At 39.8% G+C, this 23,520-nt stretch overlaps 1 protein-coding gene across 1 annotated transcript in view; it reads left to right on the top strand.

Moving 5' to 3' along the window:
* SAMD5 (sterile alpha motif domain containing 5) overlaps nucleotides 1–22,549 on the top strand; it is a 244,928-nt gene extending 222,379 nt beyond the window's left edge. Inside the window, exon 2 of the mRNA XM_065543543.2 lies at nucleotides 22,082–22,549. Coding sequence (XP_065399615.1) covers nucleotides 22,082–22,309 — 228 coding nt within the window. The 3' untranslated portion in view covers nucleotides 22,310–22,549. The remainder of the gene's footprint in view (nucleotides 1–22,081) is intronic.
* Nucleotides 22,550–23,520: the final 971 nt, after the last annotated feature.

Here is a 23,520-nt window from a genome sequence, read left to right on the forward strand (position 1 = left end):
ATTGATTGTATAGTGTTTTTGCAGCTTCCTGAACTTCTCAGTGGCAGCCTATAAATAATCTACACTAACTGTATATATATAAAACTTTAAATTTCATAATGAAAATCAATTTAAGCCAATTGTATTGCAAGTCTTATACAGTTGCACCATTTCCTTAATATAGTTTCTATCCAAAGCTTTCATAGTTTAATGTTGTTTTGGGTTATTTCCATAAAGTTATAATTTTTATATCCCATTAAAAAACATATGAATGTTTATGATGTTCAAATACCGAAGTCAATTATGATTAACGAGAAGTGTTACAAGTCATGTAGTTCACTTCATTCAACTTTTTAATAAAAGAAAGAAAAAATATGCTTGGTATTATTTCCTGTGAATAGAGAAATGCAGAAAACTTATTTAAATTTATACCAGTATACCTATTTTTAAAACATTGTGTCTTGGGATACCCAGTAAGCTTCAGTTATTACAGGTATTTTCATTTAAGAGTGTCTTTTTGATTAAATGACGGCCATCACAGTATCAAGAAAACCCAACCTTGCCAATACCAGTTTATGAATGAGCTCAATGATACACAAGAGGTAAGTGGGGTCACTTCATTCCAGTATATAGTCAATTTGTGTTTTTTTTTTCCCCAAAGAACAATTGGCATTGTATATAGATGTGCATTCACAGACACCATGAAGAAAGCACCAAACAATTGAGAGAACTGTTTTTTTCCCTAAGGCTGTATTGGCCTAATATTTGCCAATATTTTATGCCCTCTTCATCCATCCACACTTTGCACAAGCAATTTCTTCTACTGAAATGCTTTTTCCAGTTGTCCTCATAGAAAACTGTCATTAACATCTCTTATTTGCTTTCCCTGGCCCCTCTTCCTAGGCAGAAATGATTGTTCATTTCCCTATATATGTAATATTTCTAATACACTTTGAAATATTCCTAATACAGCTCTTTATTATAGTCCATTTCAGTTATTGGCTAATAGGCCTCTCCCCTAAGCAGGAACTTAATGAAGACAAAGACTTGTTTGGTCATATTTTTTCTTGCTTTTTTTATGTGCCTCATTATTTTTGATTGAGTGTCAGACACTGTGTATAAAATAACAGAAGAGACTGAACTCAATAGTATTAACACCTAGAAATGAAGACACTTCTTGTTCTGTGAGGCCGTTACTGTGATTGGGCCTGGGTTTTGTTGTTATTATAATTAATCTTTGTATTTCTTGGACTTCAAATTCTTCCAGCAGTGGGCTGCTCTTACCTTGTGCTCAGTGTGGGTCTGGGATTCTGAAGGCAATTTCCTAATGTTTCTACTCTATCCTTAGATTTCAGCAGCCCTTACACACTGTGGCCATTCTTACCCTTCCTCCAGCAGTAGATTGCTATTGCTTGTTACTAAGTACTCAGCCCATGTTAGGGCCTGTGGAGTGAGGAGTTTCTCAGTTCTCATGATCCATCCTCAGTCTCAGGAAGGTCCTGTGAGCCTGGGCCTTGAGGGTAAGGCTTTCTCACCATTTCTGTTCCTTTTCCCCCTTCCCTTTACCATGGTAGCCAAAACTCAAGTAGGAGTTTTCTGGTCTTGCAGTAGCAGATGTCTTTTTGGTATCAGTGCAGGATTTTAGGCCCATGAGCACTTCCTATACTCCTCCACACAAGACAGGAATTTTGCTTTTATTCTTCCCCCTAAAGCATTGGGCCTTTGGCTCTGCCATGGAACGAGAGGATTGCCTACCCTTCCCCTAGCAGCTTAAGGCTTTTGCTTCACATACAAGAAGCATCTGGGGAAGAGGAGGAGCTGTTGTGTTGCCCCAAGTGGCAGCCAGTTACCTCCTACATGATTGTTCTATTGCCCCCAGACTTCTTTCTGGCCCTCAATCTTGTTCATAATCGTACAGTAGAGAGTTGCAGGTATGTGTGAGTCCTCCTCATGTCTGGGGCTCCTGATTTTCTTAAACTGTGATGGTAACACACACTCAGTCTTTAAGAACTTATAAAATATAAGCCACTTTCATATTACCAGGTTTCCCCATATCTTGCCAACAGCAGAACGGTTTATGTAGCCCATCTGTCCTTGGAGGGAACTGCCGTCTTTGGAATTCAACTCACTGGGTTGCCTTGGGACTTCGGCTCTCTTATGGACTCCAGAAAATGTGTAATTTTGTAGGTTATCTGCCTCGTTTTATTGTTAAGGTGAAAGTAATATTCTTTTGTGGCTTTCTACATATCAAGTGGAAGTAGAACTCCTTAGGTATAATCACTAAGTGCCCCAGGGCCCAGCAGAAGACTGGGATATAGGAGATACTTCTTAAATTGTATTGAGCCACGTTTCCCCTCATGCAAAAAATCCACAATCACATTGCAGGGAAATAACTCAACATTTTTCGTTAACATTTCTCATCAATTTTACTCCAATGAGAGTAAAATTGTACTTGAAAAATATATATATTTTTTGAGACAGAGTCTCACTCTGTTGCCCAGGCTGGAGTACAGTGGCACAATCTCGGCTCACTGCAACCTTTGCCTCCCAGGTTCAAGCGATTCTCCTCCCTCAGCCTCCCGAGTAGCTGGGACTATAGGCGCGTGCCACCACACCTGGCTAGAAAAATACTTTTTATTCTCTTGGCTTAACTTTATTTTTTTTCAGAGCTCAGAAATTAAATGCCAACAAATTTTAAGCTTTATCCAATTATTTTTAATCCTTCAGTCATCCTAAGAAAGGAACCTGTCACAAATAAACATGCTGGGTCATTTTTAAGGCAGATCTGAGCTGATTCTTTTTACTTGTTGCCTGAAACAAAAATTCAGATAAAATAACTATGACAGCCTGTGACAGAAGTACTATTGAACTATCTTTCTTGCCAATAATAAAAAGAAGAAAGTTCTTTTAAAATGTGCAACTGAAAAAGTCACCTTCTCCTGGCCCCTGTGGAGATCCTGCTGGAGTAGTGAGCCATGAGGCTGCTCACGGGGCTTTGCATATTGTCCTGCTGGTGTTTCTGGCTCATCATGGAGATGGGGGAAGGGAACAGCCTATTTGCAGTGTTGAAAAAAAATCAATTTTCATCTTCAAAAGATGAAACTACCAAGCAAGATATTGACTTAGAAATAAAGTGTTTCTTAAAGACTTCTCATATCCTATAAATGTCATACCAAAACCTAAGAGTTTGGTGATTTAAAGTTTACTGCTAATTTCAGGTAAACATGCATATAGCTCTGCCTCAAAAAAAAAAAAAAAAAAAAGAACTAGTTAATGTATGAGTTTATTGCAGATTTTGTTGCATCTACTAGTGTCAGAACCTTCAAAACCAGTCATATTTTTTGTTGATAGACATAAACTTGATCCCTTTCTATTTATTTTCCATCCCAAGCTTTTATTCTTCTTTGTCTCATACGTAAATTATTACCAAGTTTTTATGACAAATTTTGTATAACTAGGTTTGATATACTTTCAAATGCAGCTTTTGCAATATATAATATCCGTACCATCTGGACTTTAATAAGGAGTACGTTTTTAATCATTTGGGGGAGATCTAGTTCTTGTCTGGCCTTGAAGGCCCAATGAAGACTTGCTGATAGATGGTTGTTATCCCAACACACAAAGTAGACATGGACCAAGCAGGCAGTGCAGGGGGAGTGAATTCATCCGCAAATCTTGTGGGGGTGGACCAGCCTCAGCAGGGCCTGGACTGACCTGGCTTTTTTTTTTTTTTTTTTTTTTTTTGAGACCGAGTCTAGCGCTGTCACCTAGGTTATAGTACAGTGGCTCGATCTCTGCTCACTGCAACCTATGCCTCCTGGGGTCAAGCGATTCTCCTGCCTCAGCCTCCCAAGTAGCTGGGATTGCAGGCACCCACCACCATGCCCAGCTAATTTTTGCATTTTTAGTAGAGACAGGATTTCACCGTGTTGGCCAGGCTGGTCTCGAACTCCTGACCTCAGGTGATCCACCTGCCTTGGCCTCCCAAAGTTCTGGGATTACAGGCATGAGCCACTGCACCCAGACTTACCTGTCTTTAAAAGGAGGACTTTATAGGATATTGAAGTGACTGTTGTCTCATCGCCTGCTTCCTGGGAATGTTATGTTGAAGTGGGTTTACCCTGACTTGAGGCATACATCTGGATACTATTTTATGAAGAGTAAAAAGAGCGTCAGGACAAAAGGAGAAATGATGGGAGAGACTGAGATTACTATTTTTTAAAAGGAGATTCAGCATTACCTGAAGGGGTTATTAACACTGTTAGATCAGACTAAACTTTAAACTCGATGGGAATATAAAATGTTTTCCACCATTAACCCATGGAGCAGAGCTCGTGAGGCAAACAGATTAGCTATAGATAAAATAACGAAATTACTTCTTTTCCTCTGAATATTAGTATGGCATTATGAGTTAAATTTACAACCCTACTACATGTATTTGAGAAACTACTATTTGCTATAAACTGCAAGAAATAAAAGAGAATTTGGTTTCTGCTTCAATGAGGCCACTCACAAATGGAAAATTATCTGAAATTATCTTCTGTCCCCTAACTACCACCCACCCCCATTCCTCCTTACTTCTGCACCCATTTTTTCTTACCTTGGTAAATATCACTTACATGGAGAATATGGGGAATATTTTTGAATAACCACAGTAATAATAAATGCTTTCTTTGCACCAGACATTGTACATGCAATTTACCTATATTATTTTATTCCTCATGATAATCCTGCAAAACAATTTTCAGACTTGTAAAGATTTTATAGTTGCTTCAACGGAGACCCAGGAAGATCAAGCCACACTCCATTTCAGATGAGGTTTCAGAGCCAGTCTGTATGCCAGGCCTGCCTGGTGCCCAGGCCCAGGCCCCCGCATTTCACAAAGCTGCTGTTTGACTGCAGTCATCTCCTCCTACTTTTATAGGGCGTGGGGGTTAAGAGCAAGGACTTTGTGGCTCCATACTCTGGATTTGAATGTTAACTCTCCTGTGGCTAGAGCTTTATCCTTGGCACATGACCTAACCTCTCCTTCCCAAGAACCTTCACCTATAAAATGAGATAGTAGCAGTACATGTGACATGAAGTCATCATAAGGATTCCAAGAAAGAGGTGGGCGGAGGGTTTACGGCAGCACCTGGCTCATTACAATCACTGTATAAGAGCTCCATGCTATTATTTCATATTTACAATTAATTTTCAGATCTGCCTTACTTCTTCTGTCATTTCCTTTCACTTAGACTTTGCTAGTAGCCTCTCAATTAGCCTCCATAACTCCAGCCTCACCTCTCTGCAGACTTTCCTTGACACAACTAAAAACTAGCATTTCTAAAATTCAGAATGGATCATGTCATGCGCCTGCTCAAAGCCTTTTAACTTTCAGGTCCAAACACAAAGTCCTTAATGTAGTATCCTGTGTCCCCCATCACCTGTCCCCTGCCTGCCAATTAAGTTTTATTTCTCTCTACTTGCCCTTACACACACTGTGTTCCAACCACAGGGAATCATTTCCATTTCCTGAACAGATCATGCAGTTGCACAAACTGTTCCCTCTGTCCAGAATGCCTTTCCTGGCCCAATTTGCTTGACAAACTCCTATGCATTCCTCAAAGCCAGGAGCAGCAACGTTTTCTCCTCCAAGGAGTCTTTCCTACATCTCTATATGCTCTAAGAAGGGTGCCCTTTCTACTTGCTTGTATAATGTTTTGAATGTACCTGTGTCATAGCATAGCCCTTACCACACGGCATTGAAGCTAATTGTCTGTCTGGTTGTGTTTTCCCACTAAATTGGTAGGTTCCTAGGAGCAATCTTACTGCCGTATTCTTCCTTTCAGGGTCCAGCACAGGGGAGGCACTTAAGTTACTAGTCAATGATTGTGGAGCATAAACATGGTTTCCTGGTACATCTTTAGAACCTCAGTAGAGAAAGTCATTTCTTTCTGGATGATTTTCAACAGCAGGACCACTGGAGACTTAGGCACCTGGCTTTTTTTTTCCCCCCCAGATTGGTCTGAAGACTCACCAGAGTCCCAAGGTGAAAACAACAATTATCCTCTTTTGGTTACCTCAGCTAATGCAGGGAGTCATGTATGTTGGATGCCTAAAAGTGTCACACAGCAATAAACTTAAAATGATACTACCTTTTTTCCCCACAGCAGTCAATGATTACAAAACAAACTAATTGACTACATTCAAAGTATAATAGGGAATCAACGCATTATTTTGAAAACTGGTAAACAGAGGTACAGAATCTGGCATTTTTCTTAACTTTTCTATACAGACTGCACCAGGGGTAATCACCTAGTAGAGGAGGGTGATTGCCTCTTTATGAAAGTATTCCAATCAGTAAATGAAAATTAAATGATAAAATTTGAGTAGCACCGTTTTGTACCCCTAATGAGTTAATAGATCTAGTACTGAGTATCCAGAGTGCTGACATCACAAAAACAGAGATAACCAGGCTGGGCACAGTGGCTCACACCTGTAATCCCAGCACTTTGGGAGAATGAGGTGGGCAAATTGCTTCAAGTCAGGAGTTTGAGACCAGCGTGGCCAATATGGTGAAACCTTGTCTCTACAAAAAATACAAAAAATCAGCCAGGCATGGTGTTGCATGCCTGTAATCCCAGTTCTTCGGGAGGCTGAGGCATGAGAATTGCTTGAGCCTAGTAGGTGGAGGTTTCAGTGAGCTGAGATCACATCACTGCATGCCAGCCTGGGTGACAGAGTGAGACTCCCTCTCAAAAATAAAAAAAAAAAAAAAATAACCAGTTATCATTTGTCTCCTGATGAATGAAGCACAGCAAAAACCTACATTCTGGCCAAAGGGATTGGACCTGAGTCTGATCAAGCCTCTGGATCCCATTACCAATTTGCAGAAAATACAGAGGAACATAGAACTGCAGACTGAGGGTGCATACTGGGGAGCACTCTACAGGACAAATGACCCAGGTTCTTCAGTAGACAAACGAAAGAAAAGAAAGCAGTAGAAAGAGTTGTAGGTAAAAGGAGACTTAGCACATCAAACTTTAAAACTAGACGAGTCTAAACTGAAGTGTCTAGGAATTTTTCTATATAAAACTCTAAAACACAAGTGATTTCTGTAAAAGTCAGGATTGTAGCAAAAGTTCTATTTATCTGCATGATGGTTACAGAGTATTAGCTTTATAATAAACTCTTTATGTAGTTGTTTTGTGTAGCTTTCTGTATCTGTTTCATTTTGAAATAAATACAATAAAAGTGTTCTTTCAGGCTGGGCATGGTGGCTCAAGCCTGTAATCCCAGCACTTTGGGAGGCCAACATGGGTGGATCACGAGGTCAGGAGATCGAGACCATCCTGGCTAACACGGTGAAACCCCGTCTCTACTAAAAAATACAAAAAACTAGCCGGGCGAGGTGGCGGGCGCCTGTAGTCCCAGCTACTCGGGAGGCTGAGGCAGGAGGATGGTGTAAACCCGGGAGGCAGAGCTTGAGGTGAGCTGAGATCCGACCACTGCACTCCAGCCTGGGCGACAGAGCAAGACTCCGTCTCAAAAAAAAAAAAAAAGTGTTCTTTCGAAAAATGATTGTGCAAGGCTATATTCTTCTGCTGGGTTGCAATCACAATATGCTACAAACTTGGTGGACTAAAACGCAGAAGTTTATTTGCTCACAGTTCTGGAGTTGGGAAGTCAGATGATGGTGCCAGCAGGGTTGGTTTCTCCTGAGGCCTTTCTCCTTGGCTTGCTGACGGCAGCCCTCTTGCTGTGTCCTCACATGGCCTTTGCTCTGTGTGCAAACATCCCTTGTATATTTTCCTCTTCTTATAAGGGCACCAGTCATATTGGATTAGGGCCCCACCCATAGGGCCTCACTTAGCATTAATTACCTCTGTAAAGGTCCCATTTCCAAATAAAGTCACATTTGGGTCTGGGACTCAACATATGAATTTCAAGGTGATAAAATTGAGCCCCTAACAAAAGCCAGTGTTTCCCTTAACTATTTTCACTACTGTCTACCACAAGATTGACCTTGCAAAATATTAAAAAGTGCCCCAGTGGAAGAATTTCTTTCCAACACCTTCATTGGCTACCCACTGTATGCCAAGAATTGTTCTAGGTGCTGGAGATTCAATGATGAACAAAACAGGCAAAATTTCTCTCTTTATGAATCTTGAAAACTGGTCAAGAAACAAAGAATAAACAAGATCAATGCAATGTGTTTTAGGTGGTAATAGGTGCTAAGGAATGAAAAGTAGGAAAAGAAGAAAGCAATGACAAGAAAGGGCTCTGATTTTAGATGGAGCCGCCAAGGGAGGACTCAAAGCGAAGGTGAGCGTGAGTAAAGAGCTAAAGGAAGTGAAATTGTGAACCATGTGGAAAGCTGGGAGAACATTTTAGGCAGTGGCAAAGGTTCTGAGAGGTGGTGTGCCTGATGTGTTCAAGAAACAGCAAGGAGGCCAGGTGTGGCGACTCATGCCTGTAATCCCAGCACTTTGGGAGGCTGAGGTGGGTGGATGACCTGAGGTCAGGAGTTTGAGACCCGCCTGGCCAACATGGTGAAACCCTGTCTCTACTAAAAATACAGAAATTAGCTAGGTGTAATGGTGTGTGCCTGTAATCCCAGCTACTCGGGAGGCTGAGGCAGGAGAATTGCTTGAACCTGGGAGGTGGAGGTTGCAGTGAGCCAAGATCATGCCATTGTACTCCAGCCTGGGTGACTCTGTCTCAAAAGAAAAAAAAAAAAGAAAGAAAAACAGCAAGGAAATGGGTGGGGCTACAGCAGAGTGAAAGGGAGAAAAAGAAGATGATTTCGGGAAAGAGCCTCGGAAGCATGACTTTGGTTTTCACTCTTGCTGAAATTGGGAGACATCAGAGGGTTTTGAGCAAAGACATGAAATTCCCTGACTTACATTAATGGGATCACTTTGGCTGATGTGTTTAGGAACTAAACACAGACTAAAGAGAGACAAGGATAAAAGTGGGGAGAACAGTATGAGGTGCCTACAAGAACCTCACCAAGAAACAGAAGAGGCTTGGTCCAGTAGATAAGCTGTAAGTGCTTGGATTCTGGATATGTTTGAAGGTTGAGCTAAATAGGAGAAATCAAGATATGCCAAGGTTTTTGTCCTGAAACTGCAAGGACAAAGAGATGCCATTTCCAGAGGAGGAGGTTTGGGGAAGATTATCAGGAGTTCAGTTTGGGGTATCTTGCATTTGGGATGTCTAGCTTTGGACTTCAGGAGAACAATCTAGGAGATGTGGGCATGTTGATGATATTTAAAGCCACGAGACAAGATTACCTAGGATAAGCATATATAGAAAATAGACAAGGTCCAAGAACTGAGCCCCAAGACATTCCAATGTTAGACGGGAGAGAACCAAAAAGAGGGGACAGAGAAAGGAGAAAGCAGAGACAACCAGGAGTTTTAAGGAAGGGGAGTGACCACAGTGTTCTGTGTTTTGGCACATAAATGAGAACTCTGAATTGACCATTGGTGCTGGCAGTGTGTGGACCACTGGTGACTTTGATAAGAGCAGTTTTAATGGAGGTGGTGTTGGAAGCCTGGTCAGAGTAGACTCAAGAGAAAATGAGAGGAGCAAAAAAATTGTCTGTTTAGAGGAATAGTAACAATGACAATAATAGTAAATTTTGAGTAAATATTGAGCCTCTGCTAAGTAGCAGGCATGGCTCTTCTAAGCACTTAAATAACTCTTTCAATCTTCACCATCACCTTATGAGGGAGATGTTATTATTATTATTATTTTTTATTTTTATTTTTTATTATACTTTAAGTTCTAGGGTACATGTGCATAACGTGCAGGTTTGTTACATATGTATACTTGTGCCATGTTGGTGTGCTGCACCCATCAACTCGTCAGCACCCATCAACTCGTCATTTACATCAGATATAACTCCCAATGCAATCCCTCCCCCCTCCCCTCCCCATGATAGGCCCCGGTGTATGATGTTCCCCTTCCCAAGTCCAGGTGATCTCATTGTTCAGTTCCCACCTATGAGTGAGAACATGCAGTGTTTGGTTTTCTGTTCTTGCGATAGTTTGCTAAGAATGATGGTTTCCAGCTGCATCCATGTCCCTACAAAGGACACAAACTCATCCTTTTTTATGGCTGCATAGTATCCCATGGTGTATATGTGCCACATTTTCTTAATCCAGTCTGTCACTGATGGACATTTGGGTTGATTCCAAGTCTTTGCTATTGTGAATAGTGCCGCAATAAACATATGTGTGCATGTGTCTTTATAGCAGCATGATTTATAATCCTTTGGGTATATAGCCAGTAATGGGATGGCTGGGTCATATGGTACTTCTAGTTCTAGATCCTTGAGGAATCGCCATACTGTTTTCCATAATGGTTGAACTAGTTTACAATCCCACCAACAGTGTAAAAGTGTTCCTATTTCTCTATATCCTCTCCAGCACCTGTTGTTTCCTGAGTTTTTAATGATTGCCATTCTAACTGGTGTGAGATGATATCTCATTGTGGTTTTGATTTGCATTTCTCTGATGGCCAGTGATGATGAGCATTTTTTCATGTGTCTGTTGGCTGTATGAATGTCCTCCTTTGAGAAATGTCTATTCATATCTTTTGCCCACTTTTTGATGGGGTTATTTGTTTTTTTCTTGTAAATTTGTTTGAGTTCTTTGTAGGTTCTGGATATTAGCCCTTTGTCTGATGAGTAGATTGCAAAAATTTTCTCCCATTCTGTAGGTTGCCTGTTCACTCTGATGGTAGTTTCTTTTGCTGTGCAGAAGCTCTTTAGTTTAATTAGATCCCATTTGTCAATTTTGGCTTTTGTTGCTGTTGCTTTTGGTGTTTTAGACATGAAGTCCTTGCCCATGCCTATGTCCTGAATGGTAATACCTAGGTTTTCTTCTAGGGTTTTTATGGTATTAGGTCTAACATTTAAGTCTCTAATCCATCTTGAATTAATTTTCGTATAAGGAGTAAGGAAATGATCCAGTTTCAGCTTTCTACTTATGGCTAGCCAATTATCCCAGCACCATTTATTAAATAGGGAATCCTTTCCCCATTTCTTGTTTTTCTCAGGTTTGTCAAAGATCAGATGGCTGTAGATGTGTGGTATTATTTCTGAGGACTCTGTTCTGTTCCATTGGTCTATATCTCTGTTTTGGTACCAGTACCATGCTGTTTTGGTTACTGTAGCCTTGTAGTATAGTTTTGAAGTCAGGTAGCGTGATGCCTCCAGCTTTGTTCTTTTGACTTAGGATTGTCTTGGAGATGCGGCCTCTTTTTTGGTTCCATATGAACTTTAAAGCAGTTTTTTCCAATTCTGTGAAGAAACTCATTGGTAGCTTGATGGGGATGGCATTGAATCTATAAATAACCTTGGGCAGTATGGCCATTTTCACGATATTGATTCTTCTTATCCATGAGCATGGTATGTTCTTCCATTTGTTTGTGTCCCCTTTTATTTCACTGAGCAGTGGTTTGTAGTTCTCCTTGAAGAGGTCCTTTACATCCCTTGTAAGTTGGATTCCTAGGTATTTTATTCTCTTTGAAGCAATTGTGAATGGAAGTTCATTCATGATTTGGCTCTCTGTTTGTCTGTTACTGGTGTATAAGAATGCTTGTGATTTTTGCACATTAATTTTGTATCCTGAGACTTTCCTGAAGTTTCTTATCAGCTTAAGGAGATTTTGGGCTGAGACTATGGGGTTTTCTAAATATACAATCATGTCATCTGCAAACAGGGACAATTTGACTTCTTTTCCTAACTGAATACCCTTTATTTCTTTCTCTTGCCTGATTTCCCTAGCCAGAACTTCCAACACTATGTTGAATAGGAGTGGTGAGAGAGGGCATCCCTGTCTTGTGCCAGTTTTCAAAGGGAATTTTTCCAGTTTTTGCCCATTCAGTATGATATTGGCTGTGGGTTTGTCGTAAATAGCTCTTATGATTTTGAGATATGTTCCATCAATACCGAATTTATTGAGAGTTTTTAGCATGAAGGGCTGTTGAATTTTGTCAAAGGCCTTTTCTGCATCTATTGAGATAATCATGTGGTTTTTGTCTTTGGTTCTGTTTATATGCTGGATTACGTTTATTGATTTGCGTATGTTGAACCAGCCTTGCATCCCAGGGATGAAGCCAACTTGGTCATGGTGGATAAGCTTTTTGATGTGCTGCTGGATCTGGTTTGCCAGTATTTTATTGAGGATTTTTGCCTCGATGTTCATCAGGGATATTGGTCTAAAATTCTCTTTTTTTGTTGTGTCTCTGTTAGGCTTTGGTATCAGGATGATATTGGCCTCATAAAATGAGTTAGGGAGGATTCCTTCTTTTTCTATTGATTGGAAGACTTTCAGAAGGAATGGTAACAGCTCCTCCTTGTACCTCTGGTAGAATTCAGCTGTGAATCCATCTGGTCCTGGACTTTTTTTGGTTGGTAGGCTATTAATTATTGCCTCAATTTCAGAGCCTGCTATTGGTCTATTCAGGGATTCAGCTTCTTCCTGGTTTAGTCTTGGGAGAGCGTACACGTCCAGGAAATTATCCATTTCTTCTAGATTTTCTAGTTTATTTGCGTAGAGGTGTTTATCATATTCTCTGATGGTAGTTTGTATTTCTGTGGGGTTGGTGGTGGTTTCCCCTTTATCATTTTTAATTGCGTCGATTTGATTCTTCTCTCTTTTCTTCTTTATTAGTCTTGCTAGCGGTCTGTCAATTTTGTTGATCTTTTCAAAAAACCAACTCCTGGATTCATTGATTTTTTGGAGGGTTTTTTGTGTCTCTGTCTCCTTCAGTTCTGCTCTGATCTTTGTTATTTCTTGCCTTCTGCTAGCTTTCGAATGTGTTTGCTCTTGCTTCTCTAGTTCTTTTAATTGTGATGTTAGAGTGTCAATTTTGGATCTTTCCAGCTTTCTCTTGTGGGCATTTCCCTCTACACACTGCTTTAAATGTGTCCCAGAGATTCTGGTATGTTGTATCTTTGTTCTCATTGGTTTCAAAGAACATCTTTATTTCTGCCTTCATTTCGTTGTGTACCCAGTAGTCATTCAGGAGCAGGTTGATCAGTTTCCATGTAGTTGAGCGGTTTTGATTGAGTTTCTTAGTCCTGAGTTCTAGTTTGATTGCACTGTGGTCTGAGAGACTGTTTGTTATAATTTCTGTTCTTGTCCATTTGCTGAGGAGTGCTTTACTTCCAATTATGTGGTCAATTTTGGAATAAGTGTGATGTGGTGCTGAGAATAATGTATACTCTGTTGATTTGGGGTGGAGAGTTCTGTAGATGTCTATTAGGTCTGCTTGCTGCAGAGATGAGTTCAATTCCTGGATATCCTTGTTAACTTTCTGTCTCGTTGATCTGTCTAATGTTGACAGTGGGGTGTTGAAGTCTCCCATTATTATTGTATGGGAGTCTAAGTCTCTTTGTAAGTCTCTAAGGACTTGCTTTATGAATCTGGGTGCTCCTGTATTGGGTGCATATATATTTAGGATAGTTAGCTCTTCCTGTTGAATGATCCCTTTACCATTATGTAATGGCCTTCTTTGTCTCTTTTGATCTTTGATGGTTTAAAGTCTGTTTTATCAGAGACTAGTATTGCAACCCCTGCTTTTTTTTGTTCTCCATTTGCTTGGTAGATCTTCCTCCATCCCTTTATTTTGAGCCTATGTATGTCTCTGCGTGTGAGATGGGTCTCCTGAATACAGCAGACTGATGGGTCTTGACTCTTTATCCTGTTTGCCAGTCTGTCTCTTTTAATTGGACCATTTAGTCCATTTACATTTAAGGTTAATATTGTTATGTGTGAACTTGATCCTGCCATTACGATATTAACTGGTTATTTTGCTCTTTAGTTGATGCAGTTTCTTCCTAGCCTCGCTGGTCTTTACATTTTGGCATGTTTTTGCAATGGCTGGTACCGGTTGTTCCTTTCCATGTTTAGTGCTTCCTTCAGGGTCTCTTGTATGGCAGGCCTGGTGGTGACAAAATCTCTAAGCATTTGCTTATCTGTAAAGGATTTTATTTCTCCTTCACTTATGAAACTTAGTTTGGCTGGATATGAAATTCTGGTTTAAAATTCTTTTGTTTAAGAATGTTGAATATTGGCCCCCACTCTCTTCTGGCTTATAGAGTTTCTGCCGAGAGATCTGCTGTTAGTCTGATGGGCTTCCCTTTGTGGGTAACCTGACCTTTCTCTCTGGCTGCCCTTAAGATTTTTTCCTTCATTTCAACTTTGGTGAATCTGGCAATTATGTGTCTTGGAGTTGCTCTTCTCGAGGAGTATCTTTGTGGCGTTCTCTGTATTTCCTGGATTTGAATGTTGGCCTGCCCTACTAGGTTGGGGAAGTTTTCCTGGATGATGTCCTGAAGAGTGTTTTCCAACTTCGTTCCATTTTCCCTCTCACTTTCAGGCACCCCAATCAGATGTAGATTTGGTCTTTTTACATAATCCCATACTTCTTGCAGGCTTTGTTCATTTCTTTTTCTTCTTTTTTCTTTAGATTTCTCTTCTCACTTCATTTCATTCATTTGATCCTCAATCGCTGATACTCTTTCTTCCAGTTGATTGAATCAGTTACTGAAGCTTGTGCATTTGTCACTTATTTCTCGTGTCATGGCTTTCATCTCTGTCCGTTTGTTTATGGCCTTCTCTGCATTAGTTATTCTGGTTGTCAATTCTTCCACTATTTTTTCAAGCTTTTTGGTTTCTTTGCACTGGGTACGTAATTCCTCCTTTAGCTCTGAGAAGTTTGATGGACTGAAGCCTTCTTCTCTCATCTCGTCAAAGTCATTCTCCGTCCAGCTTTGATCCATTGCTGGCGATGAGCTGCGTTCCTTTGGAGGGGGAGATGTGCTCTTATTTTTTGAATTTCCAGCTTTTCTGCCCTGCTTTTTCCTCATCTTTGTGGTTTTATCTGCCTCTGGTCTTTGATAATGGTGGCATACTGATGGGGTTTTGGTGTGGGTGTCCTTCCTGTTTGTTAGTTTTCCTTGTAACAGTCAGGACCCTCAGCTGTAGGTCTGTTGGAGATTGCTTGAGGTCCACTCCAGACCCTGTTTGCCTGGGTGTCAGCAGCAGAGGCTGCAGAAGATAGAATACTGCTGAACAGCGAGTGTACCTGTCTGATTCTTGCTTTGGAAGCTTCCTCTCAGGGGTGTACTCCACTGTGTGAGGTGTGGGGTATCGGTCTGCCCCTAGTGGAGGATGTCTCCCAGTTAGGTTACTCAGGGGTCAGGGACCCACTTGAGCAGGCAGTCTGTCTGTTCTCAGATCTCAACCTCTGTGTTGGGAGATCCACTGCTCTCTTCAAAGCTGTCAGACAGAGTTGCTTGCATCTGCAGAGTTTTCTGCTGCCTTTTTTTTTTTTTGTTGTTGTTGTTTAGCTGTGCCCTGTCCCCGGAGGTGGAGTCTACAGAGACTGGCAGGCCTCCTTGAGCTGCTGTGAGCTCCACACAGTTTGATCTTCCCAGGGCTTTATTTACCTACTTAAGCCTCAGCAATGGCAGACGCCCCTCCCCCAGCCTGGCTGCTGCCTTGCGGTTAGATCGCAGACTGCTGTGCTAGCAATGAGGAAGGCTCCGTGGGCGTGGGACCCTCCTGGCCAGTTGTGGGATATAATCTCCTGCTGTGCCCGTTTGCTTAAAGCGGAGTACTGGGGTGGGAGTTACCCGATTTTCCAGGTGTTATGTGTCTCTGTTCCCCTGGCTAGGAAAAGGGATTCCCTTCCCCCTTGCGTTTCCCAGGTGAGGCGATGCCTCGCCCTGTTTCAGCTCTCGCTGGTCGGGCTGCAACAGTTAACCAGCACCGATTGTCCGGCACTCCCCAGTGAGATGAACCCAGTACCTCAGTGGATAATGCAGAAATCACCTGTCTTCTGTGTTGCTCGCACTGGGAGCTGGAGACTGGAGCTGTTCCTATTCGGCCATCTTGCTCCGCCTCCCGATCGAGATGTTATTATTGTTCCCATTTTATAGATGAAGAAACTGAGACACAAGAAAGGACAAGTGATTTGTTCTCCATCATCCAGCTGACAAGCAATGGAACCAGGTCTGAGCCCAGACATTGCACACCAGTGCCCAAGCTCCACTATCTCCCCATTTTAAGTCTAGGTTTAAAGTGATGCTTTTATGATGACAGTGTCACAGGTGAGTGCTGCTGCAAAACAGCATAGCCCGTATCCAGGGCTGAAACATACATCAGTCAGAAGAACATAGAATGCAGAGAAATTCTTGAAAGGTTAATACGTATAGAAATGCTTCTGGGTTCATTATAACCTATTAACTCAGAGAGGAATGCTCATGGGCTGCTGTGATGGAAAAAAATAACCTAATTTTCTTTTAGTAGCTGAGGAAAACAATGCACAGCCATAACCTTTGAAAATCTATTTCTTTTATTGTATATTCTCTGTACTCTGTACCCTCTGTCTCCCTAAACTCTCCATTATTTAGTTTCCCAGTGAATAATCTGTTTAGAATTACTGTTAACACTTTACCCTCTCTTTTCTCCTCTAGCCACTACAAAAAATAAATAAATAAATCCTGAATGCAACCTCCCTCCCTCCCTCCTTCCCTTCCATTATTGTAGTCATCACTTTTTGTCTCCAATAGTAACGCAACCAACAGAATTTAGAGTGGCTTGTCATTCATTCACTTTCCGTATTTGTGGAGCAAAGGTCTGTCAAAGGTGAGGAATTGTGTCAGCAGCATGTTAAGAGGCAAGACCTGTGCACTTATAAGTAAACATGTGGCTGCCAAGGTAACAGATTGACTACACTATTTCTAAAATTGTAAAAATTCCGAGGTTTGGAAGTAGAAAACAAGACTTTTGATGATTGGAAAACTCACACAACTAAATGATTTGTGGACTAATGGGATTTTTCAATGAAAATGCAAAATCGTAAAATATTACTATTAAATGGAGGACTGATGAAAAGCAATTACTGGAATGCAGTGTACTTTAAAAGAGGATTGGATTTCAGAAAAAGGACCATCAGCCAGCCAGGCAGCATCTCTCTTTTTGCTTTGTAATTACAATTTCTAGGCCTTCTGAACAATTGCGTGACCCTTGAGAAAAGAATTAGTGATTGCAATCATAGCCTCCTAATCAAGCGTCTTGAAAGGAGCAATACTTGAAAATCTTCCTCATATACAGGGCATGCCAACTAGTTTTGCAATTTCTCTCTTATATTACTGCTATGATTTACTGTTTGCGGTTTCCTAATAATTCTCTAATTTAATTAAATCAAATATGGAAGTTGAAATAGGGAAGCCAATAATATCATCTGCAGAAAATAGGAGTTATTGGTTTAATTGCTGTCACTTTATATAAAGCTTGAATTCTTACGTAAGTCTATGGGAAACACAAGAATTGTATCAAGGTGAGAGCTTGGTCTGCTCATACATCTAGAAATGAAGAGGCAGGAACAATGCATGTAATCTACTATGAAAAATGAATATGATGTTATTTGGCTGGATTTCAGATTTGTTTTTGATGGCATGGGTCTTGTTTTCCCTGGTGTAATACCATTTTTTCAAGGGTATTTGTTTTTGGAATCTTGTTAAAGGATAGCTGGCTCTGACGTAAACACCCCAACATCTTTCTCTTCTCCTGTGCTTGTAATCAGCCATTATCCAACAGAATTAGAAGAGTAATTTACAGGGATAAGCACCTGTTGTTAGAAGCAGTGTTTTAAATCAGACACAGAGAAAAAATTTAAGGCACAAATGAATTATTCACTCTAAATGATACACAGAGCTGGTTGTAAATTGTAATTTAACAGGTTGTTTTTCTTGAAACATGCTAGGTCTGTTAACTCCTTCATTTAAGAAGGGACTGAGCACCACTGGAAGCTTTTGTGTATTTCTTTTGAGTGTCAACTGATTCCATTTCATTCCTAGTTAGGTCTATCATGCTGCCTACATTTTGACATTTCTAGCTTTTATTTCTTTTATACTTGAATTCACTTGAAAATGAAAATATTTTTGTTTACATACCTGAGCAAATTTACCTTTTTCCTGGATTAGCATAAAGTAGGTCATAACAAAAGCAATAATTGAACAGCATCAAGTTTGAAGGGATGCCAATGATTAAATAGCCAGGTTTCTTTTTTTTTCCAATGTAATGTTTGTTTAGTAGCAGGATTTTACTTGGTTAGTGTATTTGTTTGATTTATAGTTTATTAATAGCAGTTTTTGGTTCTTTTACCCTGTTCTTTCCTGGAAGTGTGGGTTTTGTGTGCTTTTTCTGCAGGGAGTACAGGTTTGCTGTGGTTTGGGGATTTGGAAATACGGCACTGAAACAACTGGACTGAGACCACCATTCTAATTTCACTTCAGGCCTTTCTCACATCAGTGGTCAGAATGATTTTTTAGTCACTGCAGTCAGGACTTGAATCCAACTATAGTCTCAGGGGTGAAAAGTCAAGGGGTAATCCATTTAGCTATCCAATTCTCCAGGTAGAACTTTGATAACCATTTCAATTACTTTATTCTCTCCTCCCTTATCCAAGAGTTGCTATACTAAATGTTATATTTGAATCCCCACTATGATTCATGTTTTTCTGGGATTTAAAATTATGGAAATTCTTCAGGTAGAAAATGGGCACATATGGTTATCACAGAAAAGCTGTTTTAAAGCCAGTATTAAGGTGAGCCGCTGAGATTTTTGCAGTTAAAACACTTGGCCTGTGCCTGCAGCTGGAAAAGCGCCATTCCCTCGGACAATGTTAAGTATGAGTTCAGTCAATTTTCAGTTCCTCAAAATTGGAATGAATGCTGCCCTGTTTTCTCTGTCCAAAATGGACAGGATCTGAAATAAGGAAAAATTAGGCCTTTCCATTTTATCTTAACTCCTATTCACAACTAAAACTTTGTTATTTTTCCCTATAACATAAGTTTTTCCTTATGACATAAAATGTTTATGTTGGGATAATTGGAGAACTCTGTTAAGCATCATGATAGCTTATTTATGTAAGAGTGGATTTGGTCATAATTCCGTCCCTTAAGTGGTTTTAGTTTTTATGTGTTGCATTTCTTTGTAAAATTATTATGAAGGTTTCGGAAGAAATGATTAGTGAGGAAGGATCACATTTTAAGGTCTCTGTTTCCGATTCCTGTAAAGCCTGTTGTTTTTTCTTTAGATTGAAACTTGACTTTACATTGACTCAGGGATCTAAGACAAAGCGGACAGTGTGTTTTTGCCTCTTTCTGTGAAGATGTCTGCTTTATGTATCTTTGCATTGACTGTTAAGATTTAGAGACCCAGGTGGGGCGCGGTGGCTCACGCCTGTAATCCCACCACTTTGGGAGACTGAGGCCGGCGGATCACGAGGTCAGGAGATCCAGACTATCACGGCTAACACAGTGAAACCCCATCTCTACTAAAAATACAAAAAATAAGCCAGGCATGGTGGTGGGTGCCTATAGTCCCAGCTACTCAGGAGGCTGAGCCAGGAGAATGACGTGAACTCAGAAGGGGGAGTTTGCAGTGAGCCGAGATTGCGCCACTACACTCTAGCCCGGGCGACAGAGTGAGACACTCTGTCTAAAAAAAAAGATTTAGAACACAAATCAAATATCTGGATAATTAAATCCGTATTTAGAAGGCACACATAGATACTCAGTCAATGTTGTTTAAATGGTTGAGAAATGCAAGTGAACGAATGGTGTTTTAAGGTAAGGCACCTAGGCTAGAAGCGCTAATTTTATGAATTCTGCAAGGTATTGACTCTTAATTCCATCATGACTTGATATTGGCTGCCAAAGTGATATATGTGCCTCATATCTTCTCACTAAACCACATAATTTTTGTTTTAAAAAGCCAGCACAATCAAGAGAGAGACAATTATATGAAAAGCATTTATTGATGAGAGGAGTAATATATAATAGAAGAGCTGGTTAAGTGCTTCTGAAATGAAAGCCTATTGTTTATGGAAAGATTCTCTTCTTCTTTTACGATTTCAGTTATTTCCAAGTTGACAAATTGTGATCAATACTCTGTTATTGGTCTGATAATTAATGGATGATGGCCTGTCTCTATGAATGGTAAATGCTGGGTGCTAATTAACATTTGTTTTGATTACTTGGTATTCAGTTGTCAAAGACAGCTATTATAATGGCATAGGATGTTAGAAAAGGGCTTTTTATTATGGCTTTGATTGTTATCGGAAATGACTTTTTTTGTGTGAAGAGATGCCTGATTCCTGTTACTGCTCACTGTAATATAACTACAGTAGTCTGAGAACTCATCTAAAAGCCTTAAGTATTGCTAATGAATTGTAACTGTGACCTCTCAGCTTCAAGAGAAAGAGGGAAAGGATCTGTAATCAAGGGTGGAGATGGTGAGATTTCTGAATAGGAACTAAATGTGCTAAATGTAATTGACTGATATATCTCTGATTTAATCAAAATTTAAGGAATAGTATGAAGTTTTTAAAGTTTCAGAGATTGTATCATCTACTTTACTTTTTTTTTTTTTTTACATCAGTCTATTCTTTTCCATTCAAGGAGGAAGTTTCACTGGGATTTTAAGACAGGCAGTTATCTGTAAATCCAGAGTCACCATTGTAGACTTGATGTATTTTCTAGAAAAACCAGATAGTTGATGTATTTTTCAAGCTTGAAACTTCCTTATCTGTTTTCATATGTTCAAGGAGTACTACAATTAAGTGGAAAGTGTGTCAGCTCTGGATTTAGACAGGTTTGGCTTCAAATCCTAGCTTCAAAACCTGCTCCTTAGCAGTGCAACCTTGAGCATCATTTTAAAGGCTCTTTTCTCATCTGTAAAATGTGACTAATATTATATGTCTAGGTGGGTAGCTGTGATGATTAATGAGATCATACGTATTAAGATCCTACCATAATACTTGGCACAGTTAAGAGACTGGAGCCAGATTGGCTGTCTCCAAATCTAGGCTGTGCCGCCTGCTAGCAGTGTGACATCAGGCAGGTTATGCAACGTTTGTGTGTCTCTGTTTCCTCATCAGTGAAGCAAAGACAGTAGTATTATCAATCTCATTCAGTGTTGTTGCACAGACTAAATGAGTTGATAATGTAAGGTGCAAAGAACGATGCCTGGCACATAGTATGTGTTATGTGTGAAGCGTTCGCTGTAATTATTAGTGTAACAATAATAAGTTCTCAAGAAATGATAGCCATTTTACATCGTTTCTTTTCTTTAAAATACTATCTAAAGCTTTCTCCTTAGTTTGATATGTAATGTTTGAAATATCATAAATCGAGAAAAGTCTTGCTTTCCATAATGATAATTTGTACAATTATATATAACTTATACAGATTATTTACACAGCCCACATTCATTGAATAGCTACTAAATGCAGTGTAACTCAGGAGAGTGAACATATAGACTTAGATGGGCACAGGGAAGCAAGAGATTACTATATTCATGTACCAACTATTTATGTAGACTTTCTTGAGAGCATGTTCTGATGGGCTTGGGCATTGGGGATGATAGCTCACAAGGGCATTTCAGAGAGGCTGAAATTTTCGTATTTTGACCAAGGAAAACCTAAGTATGTTATATGCAGAAACGAATCTTTAAGCATGTGTCTTAGCATTTAGTCTCAAAACTGAATTTCTCTTCTGTGACTTAGTTTTCATTCTTCAAGGGGCCATGATATCCCTTGAAGATGCAAATTTTAATCTGGGGCCTATTCTTAAACTTTGATTTTATATTGCTAACAGATAAATACAAGATGTGTTTGGAGGTATTTATATTTATTCATATTAACTACAGAATGACCAGTCTTATTTGAGCTTTGACTTCTTTATGAATATAGTAGTGTTATTAAAAAACAAAGATAAATCAACATTTCAGTACAAATGAAAATGAAGAGATTGATTTATGATTGGGTTAACTTTGCAATGCATGTATATTATATACATGCATATTATGTATATTATATACATTATAGTGTATTATATGTTACATATGTGTTATACTATACATACATATATAGTAATGTATTTTTTTTATCAAGGTCTTTTATACTTGACAGCATGTCCCTCCCATCCTCGGGAAGGGTGAGTTTTCAGTTCCCCCTTCACTGTGCTTTTTCAGTATGATTTCACTGGGCAACACTTAATTAAACTTCATTTCCTCTTTTTACGCTCCAGGTATTATTATGCCGCTCCCTTCAAGAAGTAATTTGCGTGCTGTTTATTGGAGCTTTGAATTTAATCATCTCAATCCCACGCTATTGCAGGATGACTATAAGAAGATGTATTGACATTTCTTTGGACACATTATTTTGCCTCCATTGTGTGTTGTTTTGCCAGAATACTGAAGGCAATGTTTGTATGATGGCACATCCAAATAAAAAGCATGTCCTCCTTTTGGGATAGTGATCCATTTAAGTTATTTGTTTCAGTGCATGTCCTTAGAGCTGAAGTTTTAAAATAAGAGTAATCCTGGAAAAGATGTTTAAAGTACCACAAAGGATAGGCTTGGAAAGGAAACAAAGATTGAGGGCTTTTTTTGCCCCTGGGCTGGAATAGAATGGAGTATTAAACATCCCAAGTCTCCCAGCCAGCCTCTCCTATGTTTTATATATATATATTACATACACATGCACACCTTTCAAATTTCAGTCTTACAGTGTATGTAAATGTGTATACTTACGTTCTCTGAACAAGCCAGGACATTGGTTATTTCCTAATCTAGTCTCCAGAAGAGAAAAAAGAAAAACATACAGAAAGGAATGTATATGTTAAGGAGGATAAAGAGAGAGGGGTTATGATATGATCAAAATAATAGCTAAGATCTTTTGAGATTTTATTATTGTAACCAGCTACAGTTCAGCTGCTCACCACTCAGAGACCAAAAACACAAGAAGCAAGGCATGATGAAAGGAAAGGAAAGGCAACTTTATTGATCAAATGCCAGCAGATGGGAGATGGTCGGGCTTCTGCCTCAAAGAAACCATCTCTGCCTATTGGGATGAGTGAAGGGGTTTTGGCAGGAGAAGGTATGGGAAATATATGGTAGTGATGCAGGAAGGCGCAGGTCTGCATGTCTAGTTCCAATGTTTATCTTGAGTAATTGCCTGTTGGGTTGGTGTCATCCTGACTGGGGCTGGATAGTGGTGGGCTAACTATTCATACTCCTCCTAAGTGGGTGGATTCTGCAGCTTGGTCTCTTTACCTGTTTCGCTTCAAAATTGGTCTCTGGAATTTCTAAGCAGGCACATAATTAGATAAGCAAGCACTGTGCGCAGAAGTTCCTGGTGTGAAAGGGAGAAATTAAGAGTTTCAAAGTATGTTTCAAGGTTGAAAGCAAGAAAGGAGAAAAATGTTTTCAAATGCATGTTGAGGCTGGAATACTTGGCTTCATTATGAGCTTGTTATTCTAAATATTTTATATAAATTAGTGATTGTAGTTTTGAATATTTTCATAGCAGAGGGTGGAGTAATTGACATAGGGGCCTGAAAAATGCATCTAGACGTCTATCTGCAAGTTTTACAGACTAAGAGTTCACAAGGCTCAAACAAGGTAATGCCTGGGATGAAAAACCATAAACTGAGCACAGAGACCTGTCCGGCCACCCCTGACTGTG

The sequence above is a fragment of the Macaca fascicularis genome, chromosome 4, assembly GCF_037993035.2.
Source record: "Macaca fascicularis isolate 582-1 chromosome 4, T2T-MFA8v1.1".
Classification (NCBI taxonomy): Eukaryota; Metazoa; Chordata; class Mammalia; order Primates; family Cercopithecidae; genus Macaca; species Macaca fascicularis.